The 15,070-nt window shown below is 29.0% G+C and overlaps 1 protein-coding gene across 4 annotated transcripts in view; it reads right to left on the bottom strand.

Annotated features, from left to right (window-relative positions):
- LOC118192173 (clathrin heavy chain 1-like) overlaps positions 1-15,070 on the bottom strand; it is a 35,289-nt gene that overhangs the window by 16,619 nt on the left and 3,600 nt on the right. For 2 of the 4 annotated variants that reach the window (XM_035363074.2, XM_035363070.2), the window contains exons 2-4: positions 13,761-13,853; positions 10,171-10,237; positions 9,951-10,078 (exon numbers count right to left, since the gene is read on the bottom strand). In XM_035363074.2, the coding sequence (XP_035218965.1) occupies positions 9,951-10,078; positions 10,171-10,237; positions 13,761-13,853 (288 nt within the window). Of the gene's footprint in view, positions 1-9,950; positions 10,079-10,170; positions 10,263-12,549; positions 12,672-13,760; positions 13,854-15,070 lie in introns of all 4 variants that reach the window. The other 2 variants (XM_035363073.2, XM_035363072.2) reach the window with 2 other exon arrangements.

Raw genomic sequence — 15,070 nt, 5'->3', positions numbered from 1 at the left:
CATAGTATGGCTTTAACGGAAAAATACCAAGAAAACTAACTTTCAGCATAATTTTTTTTATAAACAAAATAATAATCTCTTCATGCATATTAGCTTTATCTTTTTAGAAAAGTACTGTGAAACATACTAAGCTGAACTAAGTTTACATGATACTTAATTTTTTATCCTGCTTTTTTATTTTCTCTACATAAAGGATGAAGAAAATAATAATGATCATCAGGAAGTAATGGTAAAAATACATGAATTGAATCTTGGCAGTAAATAATGATATCCAAACACATGACATATGTGCAATGTCTATTCTATGGTTTGGTTTGGTTTATTTAATTACGGCAAAGCACACTAGGGCTATCTGCCTAAGGGAAGGGGTGCCTTCGTGGAGGACTTTCTAAGGGGAACTGGCTCGTATACACGTTACACATGGGGAAAACCACTGTCTATTCTATGAAAAGCTTTATAGAATACAATCGATAATTCATAGTTCATTCATATAGCCTAATAATTCCAATAATTCCAGAACACAGTACAGTACAAAGTCCGTAATCCCGACGTCCATTATCCAGAAGATCTATAATCTGGACCTCAAAGCCACAAACTTTTTTTTTTGTATGCTTTATGCATGTGTGTTTAATGTAAAATGGATTGTATAAGCTAGGCTAAAATTATCTTTACTGATTCTAAGGCATTTCGGTTAATATTGCAGATTGGGCTGTTCCTTAATCTTCTAATTAGATCCAGCTTGTTATTTTTTACAGACTGTTAGAGCAATTTTATAAAAATTAAGCTTGAACTTTCAATTACGTCAAAAAGAGTTTCTAATTCTGGAGCTGCCAAAGGATCTACAAAGTGAAAGCATGTTTCGATGTCCATCATACAAAAAGTAGAATTGCTGCAAAAAATGGATAAAGGCATATCCAACTCAAAATTATGCGAGGAGTGTGACATTGGAAAGTCAACTGTATATGGCATAATCTAAATCCAGAAAATACCGCTTCCGATAGTAAAGAAAGTGACAGAAAGATTATTGAAAATGAAAAATTTCTATTGAAAAGTTAGTCGGTATTCTCGACACAGCAATTACAGGACTTGAACAGTAGAACTTTGTAACTGAACAAGAAATTTTGTCTGTTTATGGAATTAAAGAGAAAGTATTAGCACAAAAATGAAGCAACTTAAACATCTTACATTGAAAGAAATGTTTAATAAAGTAAACAAATAAATATTAAGGTTTTTTTTTTTTTTTTTTTTTTTTTTTTTGTAAATTTTGAAACCCTTTAGATCATAATTGTTCTTTATTTCATAAATTACAGTTTCATATTTTTAATTGTATAATTTCTGCATGCCATCTTACCAGATTTAAATTGATGATCTATAATCCGGAAAAACCCCTAATCCGGAATCGCCGAAGTCCCAACGAGTCCGGATCACGAACTTTGTACTGTAGTAGTTTTTTTTTTATGTGGAAACAGAATCTTTTGTGCATCTAATGATAATGAAATAAAAGTCAAGCTGTGATAATCTGTGTGTACATTTTGCAATGTGATTTTTAAGGGTAATAAATAGAAAAAAAATCTTTTCACTACAATTATTACATACATATTCAGTTTTATTATAACAGTGTTATTCTCTTTAAAATCATATTATTTAGTTAAACATAAAAATAAGTAGTTATAATTAGCTAAACACTACCAGTATTTCAAGATCATTTGGTTTATCTAAAATTGGTGGAAATTCTTAACAAAAATTAACAATCTAATATTTAAAAAATTCTATTAATTTTCGTTTGATTAAATGAATGGGTTGAATTTTCTAATGCAAGTCAAAATAATTTCCAAATTATTTCATGAGTTTCCATTTATCAGAGGAATTACAGGTTTACTTGACTTAAAAACATTTTCATGTTATAAAACAAAGAAGAATAAACTGTAGCAAATATGTAATATGAAAATATGTAAATATATGGGATTTGTTACAAGACTTTTGAAAATGACTGCAAATACATAAAAAATGCCTTGTTTAAAAAATATATAAACACTTATTAATAACAAAAAATAACATAACATTAAAATAATTAATAACATTTAAAAACATTTACTGTTTAACATTTTACTGTTTCAAAAGTGATAATATAGATGTGCATATGTGTGCTTTTGTGGTGTAAAATCGAGTGCAGCAGAATTTTTTTGTCAAACTGCAGAGATATCTTGCATACACATTTTACTGCCAGCTAGCATGGTTTCCTTATGATTATTTTTGTCATTTTATTTTAATCTCTTAGATAAAATAAAATGACAAAAATAATCATATTTTCAGATATCATATTTTTTTATCTTTTAATCAAATGCTCTTCATGCTAACACAATTTAAAAGGCATGATAATAGTTATGTGAAAATGTTAATAAAATATATGAATAATAATATTAATTAAAAAATATGAATAATTAAGTCAGAAAAGGTTTATTGAAAGAATAAAGAGCTAGACTAGCCAAGGATGAGTGTATGATTAATCAGATTCATATTTAAAACAACCTGCAAATTAGACACATGGCATGTTTTCAAGACAATAAAATGCTGAAACCGCATAGGAATCGTGTATCCAGCTAGTTAGGCAATTATGATTAATAGCCTCTAAAAATACCAGCATAAAGAAAGATGAAGCTTTTAAGAGTTCAATAAGCAGAAATCATTTACTAAATGCAAATGCAAATGAATGAACATATCATTCATATATCATTTTCACTTCTAACACATATTCTGTACTGTTTTAAGATATTTCATTAAATGCCAAAGGAAAAAGCCCACACAGATACATATACTTAATCAATTATTATTTGGGTTTACAACCTTTATAATATATGATTAAGTATATATGTGTGAGCTTTTCCATTTGGCATTATGTCCTTTATTTTGGAAACAAAAATCTCTTACGTCTTACTAATGACATTTTGTGTGTGACTTTTCTATCAAGGTTCTTGCATTTTATTAAGTATAGGTTTTTATGTAAATATTTTCATTACATTTCTTTAGATTTATTTAGTAATAATGCTTTTAGCGACTTTTGTTCAGTTAACACCATGCTCTGTACATAATACAATGTACTCTACACTGTATTATGAATTTGTGTTCAATTTCACACATTTGAAACTCTGACTTTTCGGATAACTTTACTGAAGATGTTTACTCATAGATGTTTTACATTCCCAAAGGCAAAATTCTTCCCTTTCTTTTTTGAAAGCTCAGAACTCTATAATATCCGGCCAACCCACTGAGACATGATTTTAATTATGGTAGAAAATACCAACAAATTAAAAAAATCTTAGTATCCAAGTCCAAACTCAGTGTTTAACCATCACTTTATCTTCCCTTTTTGTGTAGAATGTACTTTGTTTGCATTTATTTGGTTAATTCTAATATGTTTACTGGTATTTCGGAAGTATGTCCGGTTATTTATAATATTCACCCTTTTAAAGTCATTATATATACACTTTCTGTGTTCGTGATATCACATTTTATTAAGTACCGTTATACCTATAAATAAATTATGGAAGTAACAAGAAAAAAAAGATAAAGTGATTATATTCGTATAACAAAAATTGGGAAATAGGCTATGAATGGTTAGCGGCAACTGTTAATCCACAAGAAGCAAATTGTCAAAGTGCTTTTAAAATTGGATAAATGAGTGTTTTAGTACTACGACAGTATAAACATTGATTTTCATAACAATTAAAGCAGTGCATTATCATCCAATTATTTCATTTATAAGTTAACTGTAAAAGAAAATGTGAAAGAAGATATAGTAGTTCCTTCACAAACAACTCAAATATACCATGTCATTAAATACAATCATTCCTATAATTTACTTGATTGCAGTTTGAAATTAATTAAAAAATTTACCAAGATTCTAAAATTGCTGCAAAAATATCTTGCTGTAGAATTAAATCTGAAGCAATGGTTACAAATATGCTCAGTAAAAAGGCATTAGGAATAGTTTTGAACAAATCAATAAAATTATGATCGACTTCTATGTTTTTGTCATCAAATTAATGTTTCAAAAAATATTCCCAATGTGTATTCAGTATTTTAATATGGAATTCGATATAGTAAATCATATAATAGACGTTTTTTTGAATCCAGATGAAAATGCAGATGGAATAATCCAATGTATGAAAAATACTATGAACAATGTGTAATTAGAATGGATAATAATTCATACTTGCCAACCTATGACACTCAAAAATCAGGAGATTTTTTTAAGAAATCGGGAGATTTTTCACAATGTTAAAAAGACTTTTTAAATGAGGAAAATATAGTTTTTAGTAATGAATTAACTTTAAATAGTAACTAATTCTTAAATGCAAGCAACACAAAAATACCTTACACATAAAAAACATTTTTATTACTTGCTTCGTTTAAGAAAACAAAACAAAAACAAAAAAAAAAAAAAAACCTTTAATCAGTTTTTGTACAAATGGTATAAACAGTGGCAGATTTTGCTTTCTTTAAGAAAGAAACTTCATAATTTTGTTCATAGCAATTGCCACGTAGGCCTGCTTTCACTAATAAAAGTTTTCTAATGTGTCATCACTAATATTAGGTCTAAATTTAGTCCTCGTTTTCGCAACAACACTGAAAATCCTCTCACACTCTGCATTATTATGGGGAACTGTCAAGATGGCCAACATAATTCTAGACAGTTCTCTATAGTTTAAAATTCCATCAGCATCTTTCAGTTTTCCAATTAAACTCCACTGGGTGTCAATCCTAGCTGATTTTATAACTTCATCCAAGTTTTCTAATTGTAAACTGCTATTATGCAGCTGCTAGACCTGTTTCAATTTTTCCTCCTTTTTAGAACTCCTTTCAAGATTATAATAAATATCAACAATGTGTTCATCCACATTTATTGGTAAAGAAGCTACTCCTTTTTCAGCTGCTAAATTTAAGAGGTGACAGGTGCACCTCATAATCTGCAAATCTGAAATTTTCTTTCTGAAGATGCCTGCAACACCAGTCTTCAAGCCTACCAATACTGGTGCATTATCGGCACCTAGTGCTAAGCAATTATCCAGAGGGACTGCATTTTCTTTTAAAGTTTTAATAATTAGCTGTGCTATATTAAAGCCTGTCAAATGTCCTTCCAAAGTGGGGACAGAAAGTAAACTGCACTCAATTTCTGAAGACTCTGGATTAAAAAAAAAAACAACAATTGGATACACTTTTGAATCAGTATTATTACTTCTATCCGTAGAGAGGCAGAACGGAGCTGTTTTAATGCGATCAATAACTGAAGATTTATTTTTCAAATCCATTTCTTTAACAATTGCACATCTTTTGGTTCTTGCACTTAAGTATTTCTTAGCGATTTCACTATCAGGAAACATTTTTCTAAATAAAGCTGCAGCGTGATCCGATGCATTCAGTGGCAGGTTGTGCTCCAGTAAAAAGGCAGAGAACAGACATTCTGCATTAATAACTTTTTGGTTTTTTGTTTCCGAAGAAAAATTTAATTTTTCGTTTTTTTTTTTTTTTTTTTTTTTTTTCAAAACAGCTCATGTTGCCCTTGTGTTTTTGTGTACGCACATGTTTGAGACCATCCGCCCTTCCACCATGCGAAATCGAAAAATCGCAAAGACAGGCGGTACACATCGCAAATTTATTACATTTCCTTGAGGAAATAATGGAAGGAAAGTCAACTGTGTACGATTTTTGAAACGTAAACGAGTATTTCACCTTTCTCGCAGACATAACAAAAGATGATAATTTCTAAAACTATTTCCCAAAGGCACGTGTACTCACACAACTCAGGACAAAATGACCGAAATAACTAAAGAACATCCAAATAACAGCTTGTTTTGTCCTCATTGGCTAATATATGCCAGATGACACGCAGTGGAGCACGATGCCCATTGGAGAACTGGAGAAGGACGTTTCTGGATATGTATATGCTCTCACTCACAAAGCAGAAGTTATCTAATTCGCAAGGTTTTGTTTTAGATATAATCTAGAGAAAATTCATTTGCTTCGGACGTCCAAAATCACTTTTTTTGTTCATATAACAAAGTATTAAGCCAAGTTCCATAAAAATCGTGAGAAATTTTAAGAATAAGAAAAAGTCGGGAGAAATATATTGTAAATCGGGTTGGCGGGAGAGCGGTCGAAAATCGGGAGTCTCCCGCCTAAATCGGGAGAGTTGGCAAGTCTGATAATTTCTTATTTTAGTACAGACAATACAAGCTGTAATTTCGGAATAATGCATTCCTAATATACTAACATTATTACATTGAAGGCAATGTTAAAACTAATTACAATGTTTATGTTATATATAATGCAGAAAAATGTGATATGGGGAACTTGAATGTGTATATAGAAAATAGTGTCCATTTAACTTATTTGTAGGAACATAATTCTGTGAAATTTTCAGACATCAGTCTACTAGGTGACTTTTATTGAAGCCATGCACTGAAAGCATTTCCAATTTTAATTTGGAGATCATTAAATTTTATTTTTTAAGCATATCAAACGATTGCTCTAAACAAATATTCAAACTGCTTTTAACTGATGGTGATTCTATAAAAATTATACTGATTATTGAAATATGTTTATTGTTTTTCCAATGTTTAATGCTGGTATTCAGCTTAGCTATTAAAGAACGAAATTTCTGGTACAGATGTCTTCAATGTTTTGACCAACTAAGAAATATGTTTAAATTTCAATATGATAAGGGAATTTTAATTTTCAAGATCATCAATATTTGAAAAAAAAATACATAATGCAGAATCTGAAAATATTACCATGACTTAGAAATTTTTTTCTTATTTCAGCAATTACGAATTTAGAAGAATGATGAAAATTCTACATTTGTCAAATAGCTAATTCAAAGTCTGTTAAATATTTCATTTTCAAAATACCAGAAATTTGTTGCAATTATTGAGAAAGCTAAAAGCAAAGCTTTAAGCAACTGTTTCTTTACATGAACTTTAATTTTAATATTATATTTAAATAATTTACAATAATAATAAAAATAATTAATATATTTTGTATTAATACTTGACAGAGTTGGACACCCTAATTAGTATGCAAAAGTTACCTGATTCTGCTAAAACTGTTAAATCATTAAACAAATACTTTTTTTGTAATGATCTTACAGATTTGTAGTTTGACACATGATACTGAAGATATATTTATCTAAACACATGAGAAAAATGTGGAGTTAAAGTTTTTCTTTATAAAATTTAGTAGAAACTAGAACTCAAATTTTCAGACATCAGTCTACTAGGTGACTTTTATTGAAGCCATGTACTGAAAGCATTTCCAATTTTAATTTGGAGATCATTAAATTTTATTTTTTAAGCATATCAAACGATTGCTCTAAACAAATATTCAAACTGCTTTTAACTGATGGTGATTCTATAAAAATTATACTGATTATTGAAATATGTTTATTGTTTTTCCAATGTTTAATGCTGGTATTCAGCTTAGCTATTAAAGAACGAAATTTCTGGTACAGATGTCTTCAATGTTTTGACCAACTAAGAAATATGTTTAAATTTCAATATGATAAGGGAATTTTAATTTTCAAGATCATCAATATTATCTTAGTTGATTTTATTTCAATGTGGTGCACATGCAGATTTTGCTCATCTGGTTATAACAAAAGCAATATTAAAATGTGTGCACATTAAAAATTAAGACAATAAAAACTTTAACAGTGAATATGAATAAATACTAATAAGTCTGTTATTAATATATTTGTAAAATACATGAACAATTAAGAAAAAAGAAATTGCAAAAGTTCAGATTTAAATGGTCGCCCAAAAGTCTATTAATAATATATTTGTAAAATATTTGAACAAATAAAGAAAAAAGAAATCTCAAAAGTTCAGATTTTAATGGTAGCCCAAAAGGATTTAAGGTTTTTTTTTATGATCTCAATGAGCTTGCTGTCTACCAATCTGTTCACACACTCAATCCTGCTAACCCATTACTTTTTTTTCGGGGGCGGGGGGGGGGGGGAGGTTGTTTTAACTTTATTATTAAGTATTGCTTTTTTCACACTTATGCCAAATACATTCCAACAACTAAACCACAAAATGTTTAAAACTTGCATCGTCAAGAGGATGATACCTTGAAGGACTAGATTTCCTCAAGATTGCTACACCTGTCTCATAAAGAGTGAGCCCCTGTGGATGCCTTAATCTAATGTGCATAGTAAATTAAGACAATTCAGACCAAATACAATACGGAAATTTATAATGATAATTATTAGGAATAGTGCAAAATATTTTCCCAAGCAAAGGCTAAAAACTAGACAGGAAGGGTAAACAATTCCAGTTATTTTTTACATTAATTCTTCATATTCAGTCATTCAAGAATGAAAAAAATACAGTGACCTTTTTTCTGTCATATTTTGCTCTTTTTTGAACAAAATTTAAGGAATGAATTGGAAGTCGATCTGTCAGCACTATCCTTATTTTCAGGGCAGATGTTTTTATTTTATTTGGATTATAATTCCTTACTAAATGCAGTATTTCATCTCAATGTACTCTCTTTGATATAATTTAAATAAAATTCCTCGTCATTATAATTCGCTTCGTATAGCGAAGAAAGTGACAGAGGTTATTGAAAACGAAAAAATTTCGGTATTCTCGACAAATTAGTCGGTATTCTCGACACAGCAATTATAGGACTTGAACAGCAGAACTTTGTAACTGAACAAGAAATTATGTCTGTTTATAGAATTAAAGAGAATGTATTATCACATAAAAAACGAAGCAACTGAAACAACTTACATTGAAAGAAATGTTTAATAAAGTAAACAAATAAATATTAAGCTTTTTTTTGTAAATTTTGATACCCTTTAGATCATAATTGTTCTTTATTTCGTAAATTAAGGTTTCATATTTTTACTTTTATAATTTCTGCATGTCATTTTACCAGATTTAAACTGATAATCTATAATCCGGAAAAATCGATAATCCGGAATCGCCGAAGTCCCGACGAGTCCGGATTAACGACTTTTGACTGTAACATAAAAAACTGTATTAAAAATTATCTGTAATTAATAAATGTACATTTTCTTTCTATTCATACTTTTTTACTCAAACTTACAAATAGTGCCAACCTGGTTGCGATAATACGTAAGTACCTTAAGTTATTGTTTCACTTAAGTAGATTAATGTAGCATTGTTTAAGTGTCACTAAACCTAATAATTTTTGCCATGGCGGCCATTGCTTTTTTACATTTGAAACAGCAGAACAGTAGATTTGTTGCTGGTCTAAAGAAAGTGAGCTTCACAATAACAAAGATAATGCCTTCTTTTATTACTATGAATTAAATCATGCTTAATCCATTCTGGAATTCATTCAAAGAAATAAGTGTTTAAGATTTACTTCATAATTTTCAATACAGACATTTTGAGTTTTTATGTATTTTTGTCTTGTCGCGAAGTGAGAACTGAATTAATTGAATGAGAAATACTGAATCATCTGAAAAACTTTGTTTTTTGTTGTTGTTGTTCTTTGCTTAATTCTTTTGTACATAGTTTTAGATTTATTATAGTATTTGAATAGAACATGTGGCAATGATTAGATAATTCTTAAGATGATATAAATTTGGTGCATTCTGAGTTAAAAAATGAATGAAATGTAATGCTGTTAAGTGAACCTAGGGCCAGAGTGTGGCTATGGTAAACAAATATAGTGAATTTTAAACAGTGCATTTATTCTTTGTGGTTTATGCGCTATCGACGAAGTATATTTAATTCAATCCCATAAGTTTAAATGAAATGCAAGAAAAAATGTGTATAATTTAATATTCCGTACAAGGAAGTCATGTAGTGCACACTTCAGATTTTTTTAATCATGATAAAAAGTAACTATTCTTTCAATCATATTAAAAAATACAAAATAATGAAAAAATAAATTATATTGATATTTATATCATAAATTACCTTTAACTGCAATAACTGGTTTTATAGGATTCATCTGGGCACAATCAGCTACCGCTTGCCACGTCTGAGGCAAGGAATTGTGAGGATTCAATACAGTGATTGCAGTACCATTTCTGTAATTTGATCTCCTATGGGAGGGAATAATAATATAAATCAAACTGCCATTTTCATATATTAATATCTTATTAAAAATACAAAAACATTTGATAGCAATACATACATTATAGAATGACGTATGCAGATCCATTGATCTGAAGTCATTGTCACACGTGGCCATGTTATGTGTTCTAAGGGAATTCTCAGGTGAGTCAACTAACAAATTTTAAAACACATTAATCACAAAACTAGCACATTTAAAGTAATACATAAAATTAAAAATCTGATAACAGAAATTTAACATTAAAAAGTAATTCTAAAATAGGAATTTTATAGTCTTTAGTCAAAGCAAAGAATGCTAACAGAATAAAAACTATTTGAATAGTAACGGTAATCTCTGTACATCCTGGTTTTAATGTCAAAGAAATCCCAGTTCTGATTAAAGGCCTCCACTTTTAAGATTGTATACTTGAAGAAGAAACAGAAAAGTTATCCAGAATGAAAATTTTAAAATCAAGTTTTATTTACCTACTGCAATACATATAATGTATTATTAATTTTTATTTCATAAACTGCAACATTACAGAAGACCGCAGGGTTAATAAAGCTACTGTGCACATAACAGTCTATTCTCATGGCATCATCAACCATATATAGAGCCATCATAGATGGTTGGAGACAGGAGGAAGAATTTAGTTAAATTATTATATCTATATTTTTTTCACTTCTAACATTATTATATTACTAATTTATATATTTTCATTTTCTATATAATTTAAAAAGTACTTGTTTATTTACTTGGAATAACTTTACATCATAGTAGTAGTGCCTTTAAATATGGAAAAACACGATTGAAATATTGATCCATTCCCTGCTCCTTCAAGAGAGCATGTTTAAAGCAATATTTCTCCTATAATCGACTTTTATCTCTTTTACTTTTTATTTTATTTAAATTTTATTTAAATTTGTAAAATATTTGATTTGTATTTAGTATTTGATAGCATTTGATTTGTTTTATTTATTGCATTTATTGTTCATGTTGTTTACTATTGTAATGTAATGTTTATTATTGCATTTATGCCTTTAGTTGTAAGTTTGGCTTCCTGTCCAGGGATTGTACTGCCCGGGACGTGCAGTCCTTGGGAAGGGGGCAGTGTTACAAATTTGGTATTTAAAAAGCTAATGTTAGTTCAATTATAAATTAAATGGTTTTATTTCTCGTGCAGTGCAACGCGTGACGAATATTAAAAGAAAGCTAAGCCAGAAAATTGAAAATACAAGAACGCGTGCATTAAATAAATAAATATCTCTTTTTGATTTCAAGAAAGTACTGGAAAATTCTAGCGCGTGATTTTAAAAATCTTATAAAAGAAGGAAAACATCTCAGTTCGTAGAAGTTGCTTAGTTTGTTGTTGTTTAGAAAACTGCTCTTGTTGATTGTAGCGAATTCGTGGATTAGCTTTCTTTAGATGTTTTGAATTACGTTCTATTGGGCATTTGAGTAGTTAAAAGATAACTACTGTGATATATTGTAATACTGCACGATTATTTGAGAAAATTTAAGCATTTTTGTTGCGATAATAATAAATTTTTGTTCATTTTTCATCGGACTTGTGCATTCATTTCATAACGAACCCGTACGCACACAACAATATTAGGGCACTATGAAGGTGTAACAATTGATAATAATCTTAAAAATATCAGGAATCAGAACAAATATAAAGATCTAGGAATTAAATGGGAAATACTAAAAAATTGAATTAAAAATCATTATTTTGAATCCAATACCAAGTCAGAAGGAGAGAGTGCTCTATCTATTAATGAGCATGGTCCAAAGATAACTGCAGTTTTTGAAAAAATTGCATTTTGTGTGCATGTCAATTACTCTTGAAAGATAATTTATATAGTAATATGTACGCCAATGTCTTTTTTGCATATAAGTTTGTACTCACCCTATGTACAACAACGAATGTGAAAGAGCTTTTTTAAAATTACAAATTGTAAAAAGTAACTGCTCTTGATGAATATAGAGAAGGATATTTTGGCTAAAGCAAAAACTGAAGATATAATGGAGGAAATATTTGCCCAGGCACCTGGAATTAAAAATATTTAAATGGCTAATTATGAATTAGACGCTGTTTTGTTTATATAATTATTTAGTCACTGTTATTTATTGTTTGCAGTTTATTTGAATATATATATATAAAGTGTTACTTTTCTGCAAAGGTATATTCTTATTTTATAAAATTATTTTTTTAGGATGATGATGATGATAACTTATATGTATAAATGATATTTCATATGGGGCCGACATTTTTTCCTGCCAAGGCTGATTTCCTTGGCCAATCTGCCACTGCTGCGGCACTGTCATCACAACAGAAAACTTCTACGACATCATCTTCATTTATACCATTTTTCACAAATTTTATTAGTTGGAAAATTTTGCTTTTTGTTTGTGATATCCGAAATTCTTAAAATTCACGTGTATCATCATAAAGCATACCTAGCATCCACTACACACTACTGTTGATGTATCATTGAGACTGATGATTACAGATGTGTTGTTCTGCTAAATTTTGTATTGCTTCTTGTATTTCCTGGATATGCTGAAGGTTTATCAGAGTCCTGAAAAAATACATTTTCACCTATACTAACAGCTTATTTCGACTACAAATCAGCTATTGTTAATACAACCGGCACTGAATTTAATCTTTTAGCTTACCGATATCATTTACAAAATCTATTTTTTGCATATGGAAAGAAATTACTATTAAATTTTTCCTTGTCAACAAGCTTAACACAGTTGGCTGAAACCTGTAATCATTGCCCAGTACTGTTTTGTACTCAATTACTAATGTTTAAAAAATAAAGTTTTAGACATGGCTGCACAAGTCATTTCTCAAGCTGCCATCAGTTGATAGTCATGTAGTAAAAGAAAGCAACAGATAATAAAAAATGATTTGCTACTTTGTCATCAGGGATATAAATTATTCAGCAAATGTAAAAATCAGTGTCATCGGGAATATAAATTATTCAGCAAATATAAAAATCAGTGTCATCAGGGATATAAATTATTCAGCAAATGTAAAAATCAGTGTCATCAGGGATATAAATTATTCAGCAAATGTAAAAATCAGTGTTGAACTTTGGCATATTATTTTAATTTGAGATGTATGCCAAGCAAAAAGGCAGCCAAATTATTAATCATACAGATTTATACTAATAAATTATTGTTTTTTCAATATGGAGCTACTTTATTTAATGCTGAATTTAAAATGAATTGAAATTGAATGAAGTGAAATTAAGAATCCTTCCACATGCTTTATTGTGAAAAAATGTTTATGGTGCATACGTGATGCATTAAGCATAAACCAGATGCTACTCTCGAAATCTGATTCTTTCTCTCTTTTCACAAAAAACCGTTTTAAAAAATGTATTGCTAGTGATCTGGAAGTCTGGATTTTGGAATTATACACACTGAATAATACCTAAAAATACATACAGTAATATAGTATGTATTTTTAATAATACTTTAATATTTCTGCAGCAATAAGCTTCTTTAACATTTATGGCATTAGCATGATTAATAAAAAAAATTTTAAACATATTGTTTACCTTAACTACAAATTTAATTTTTTTTTTTTTTTTTATTTTTGAAAAATGAACTTTTTGTACAGCATACCAAAATAAGTTTAAAGAGCTTAAAAAACTAACCTGAAGTAATTCTGTAATGCGAAGTGGGGGCTTTAGGACATGGTCTCTTGTCCTTAGCATCATTACAACTCATAAAGCACCCACAGATATATGCTGAAAGGCAATTAATTCAAAATAAACATTATTCAAGATTAGAATATTACATGTAAATTACTTAATATAAACTTTTATAGTCAGATATAACAAATGGAATAAAAACTTAAAATAGAGTTCAAATTTTAATTTAGTCAAAATTCAGTCCTATATTGGTTGTATCAAAATTGGGCATAATTCAACTAAAATGTAATTATTACAATTATTACAACAGTAATATAAATTACAATTTAAGCAATCACACTATAACTGTCATGAGAAATACTTTGATTACAGTGCAACTGTAATTATAAATCATGCAATTATAATGAAACTGTATTATAAACTGTACAATTACATATATGTGCATTAACTAGAATTAAAATGTGATTATAATTAAATTTATTAGTACTCGCTGTTCGTTAGACCTTAAGAACAGGACATTATTTTACTTCTTATATTAAATACTGTCCTTAGAAAACAAACTTTGCAGACATTATACCTCGAAATTAAAGTATGTGATGAATGGAAATAATCTAAAAGCAGCATTCAACAAGTGCCACCAGTGTATGAAATATAAGATCTTAATTCACACACGCACATAGCAGTTTCTCAGAATGTTATCATTTAGCAAAGTGTAAAATCTTTAATTTATCTTTAAAATGTAAGCTATCTGTTATTGTTTGTAATTTATCGCAGTTACTTTGTAGTTAAAATTACACTTAAAGCATATAATGCAATGACATTTAGAATTACAATATAACTGCCAAAGTAAATTTTGGCTCAACAGCAAACAAGTAGTTAAGACTTTTTTTAAGATAGATTATTTTGATTCAGGTAAGAATTCTGGCAAACAATCTGGATGTTGGATATCTTCATGGTTTTCCTTATGTGTAACCAGTGGTGTAACTAGAACTCTAGGGCACCTATGTAAAAAATTTCTTGGGCCCCCAAATATATTTATAGTACTGCCCCCCCCAAAAAATCGAGATTTCCAGGAGCCAACATTTTGATAACGATTTTTATCAGATCAGGAATAATAGTTAAAAATTTGATATGGACACACATGGCTTCCTTGTACAGCCTATTAAATTATGCACATTTTTTGCTGCACTTCATTTAAGGTTATTTCCTCAAATGATTCTAACTTAATTAACCTATACCTCAAGGCAAGTTGAAAATGACATCAAAAACTGCAAATTTTGAATTAAATATCCCGGTCAGTTTTTGTCGTACAA

The sequence above is a fragment of the Stegodyphus dumicola genome, chromosome 1, assembly GCF_044657685.1.
Source record: "Stegodyphus dumicola isolate Sdum_Otavi_A_Nest chromosome 1, ASM4465768v1".
Classification (NCBI taxonomy): domain Eukaryota; kingdom Metazoa; phylum Arthropoda; class Arachnida; order Araneae; family Eresidae; genus Stegodyphus; species Stegodyphus dumicola.
This window is presented reverse-complemented; position numbering and strand designations above follow the sequence as displayed.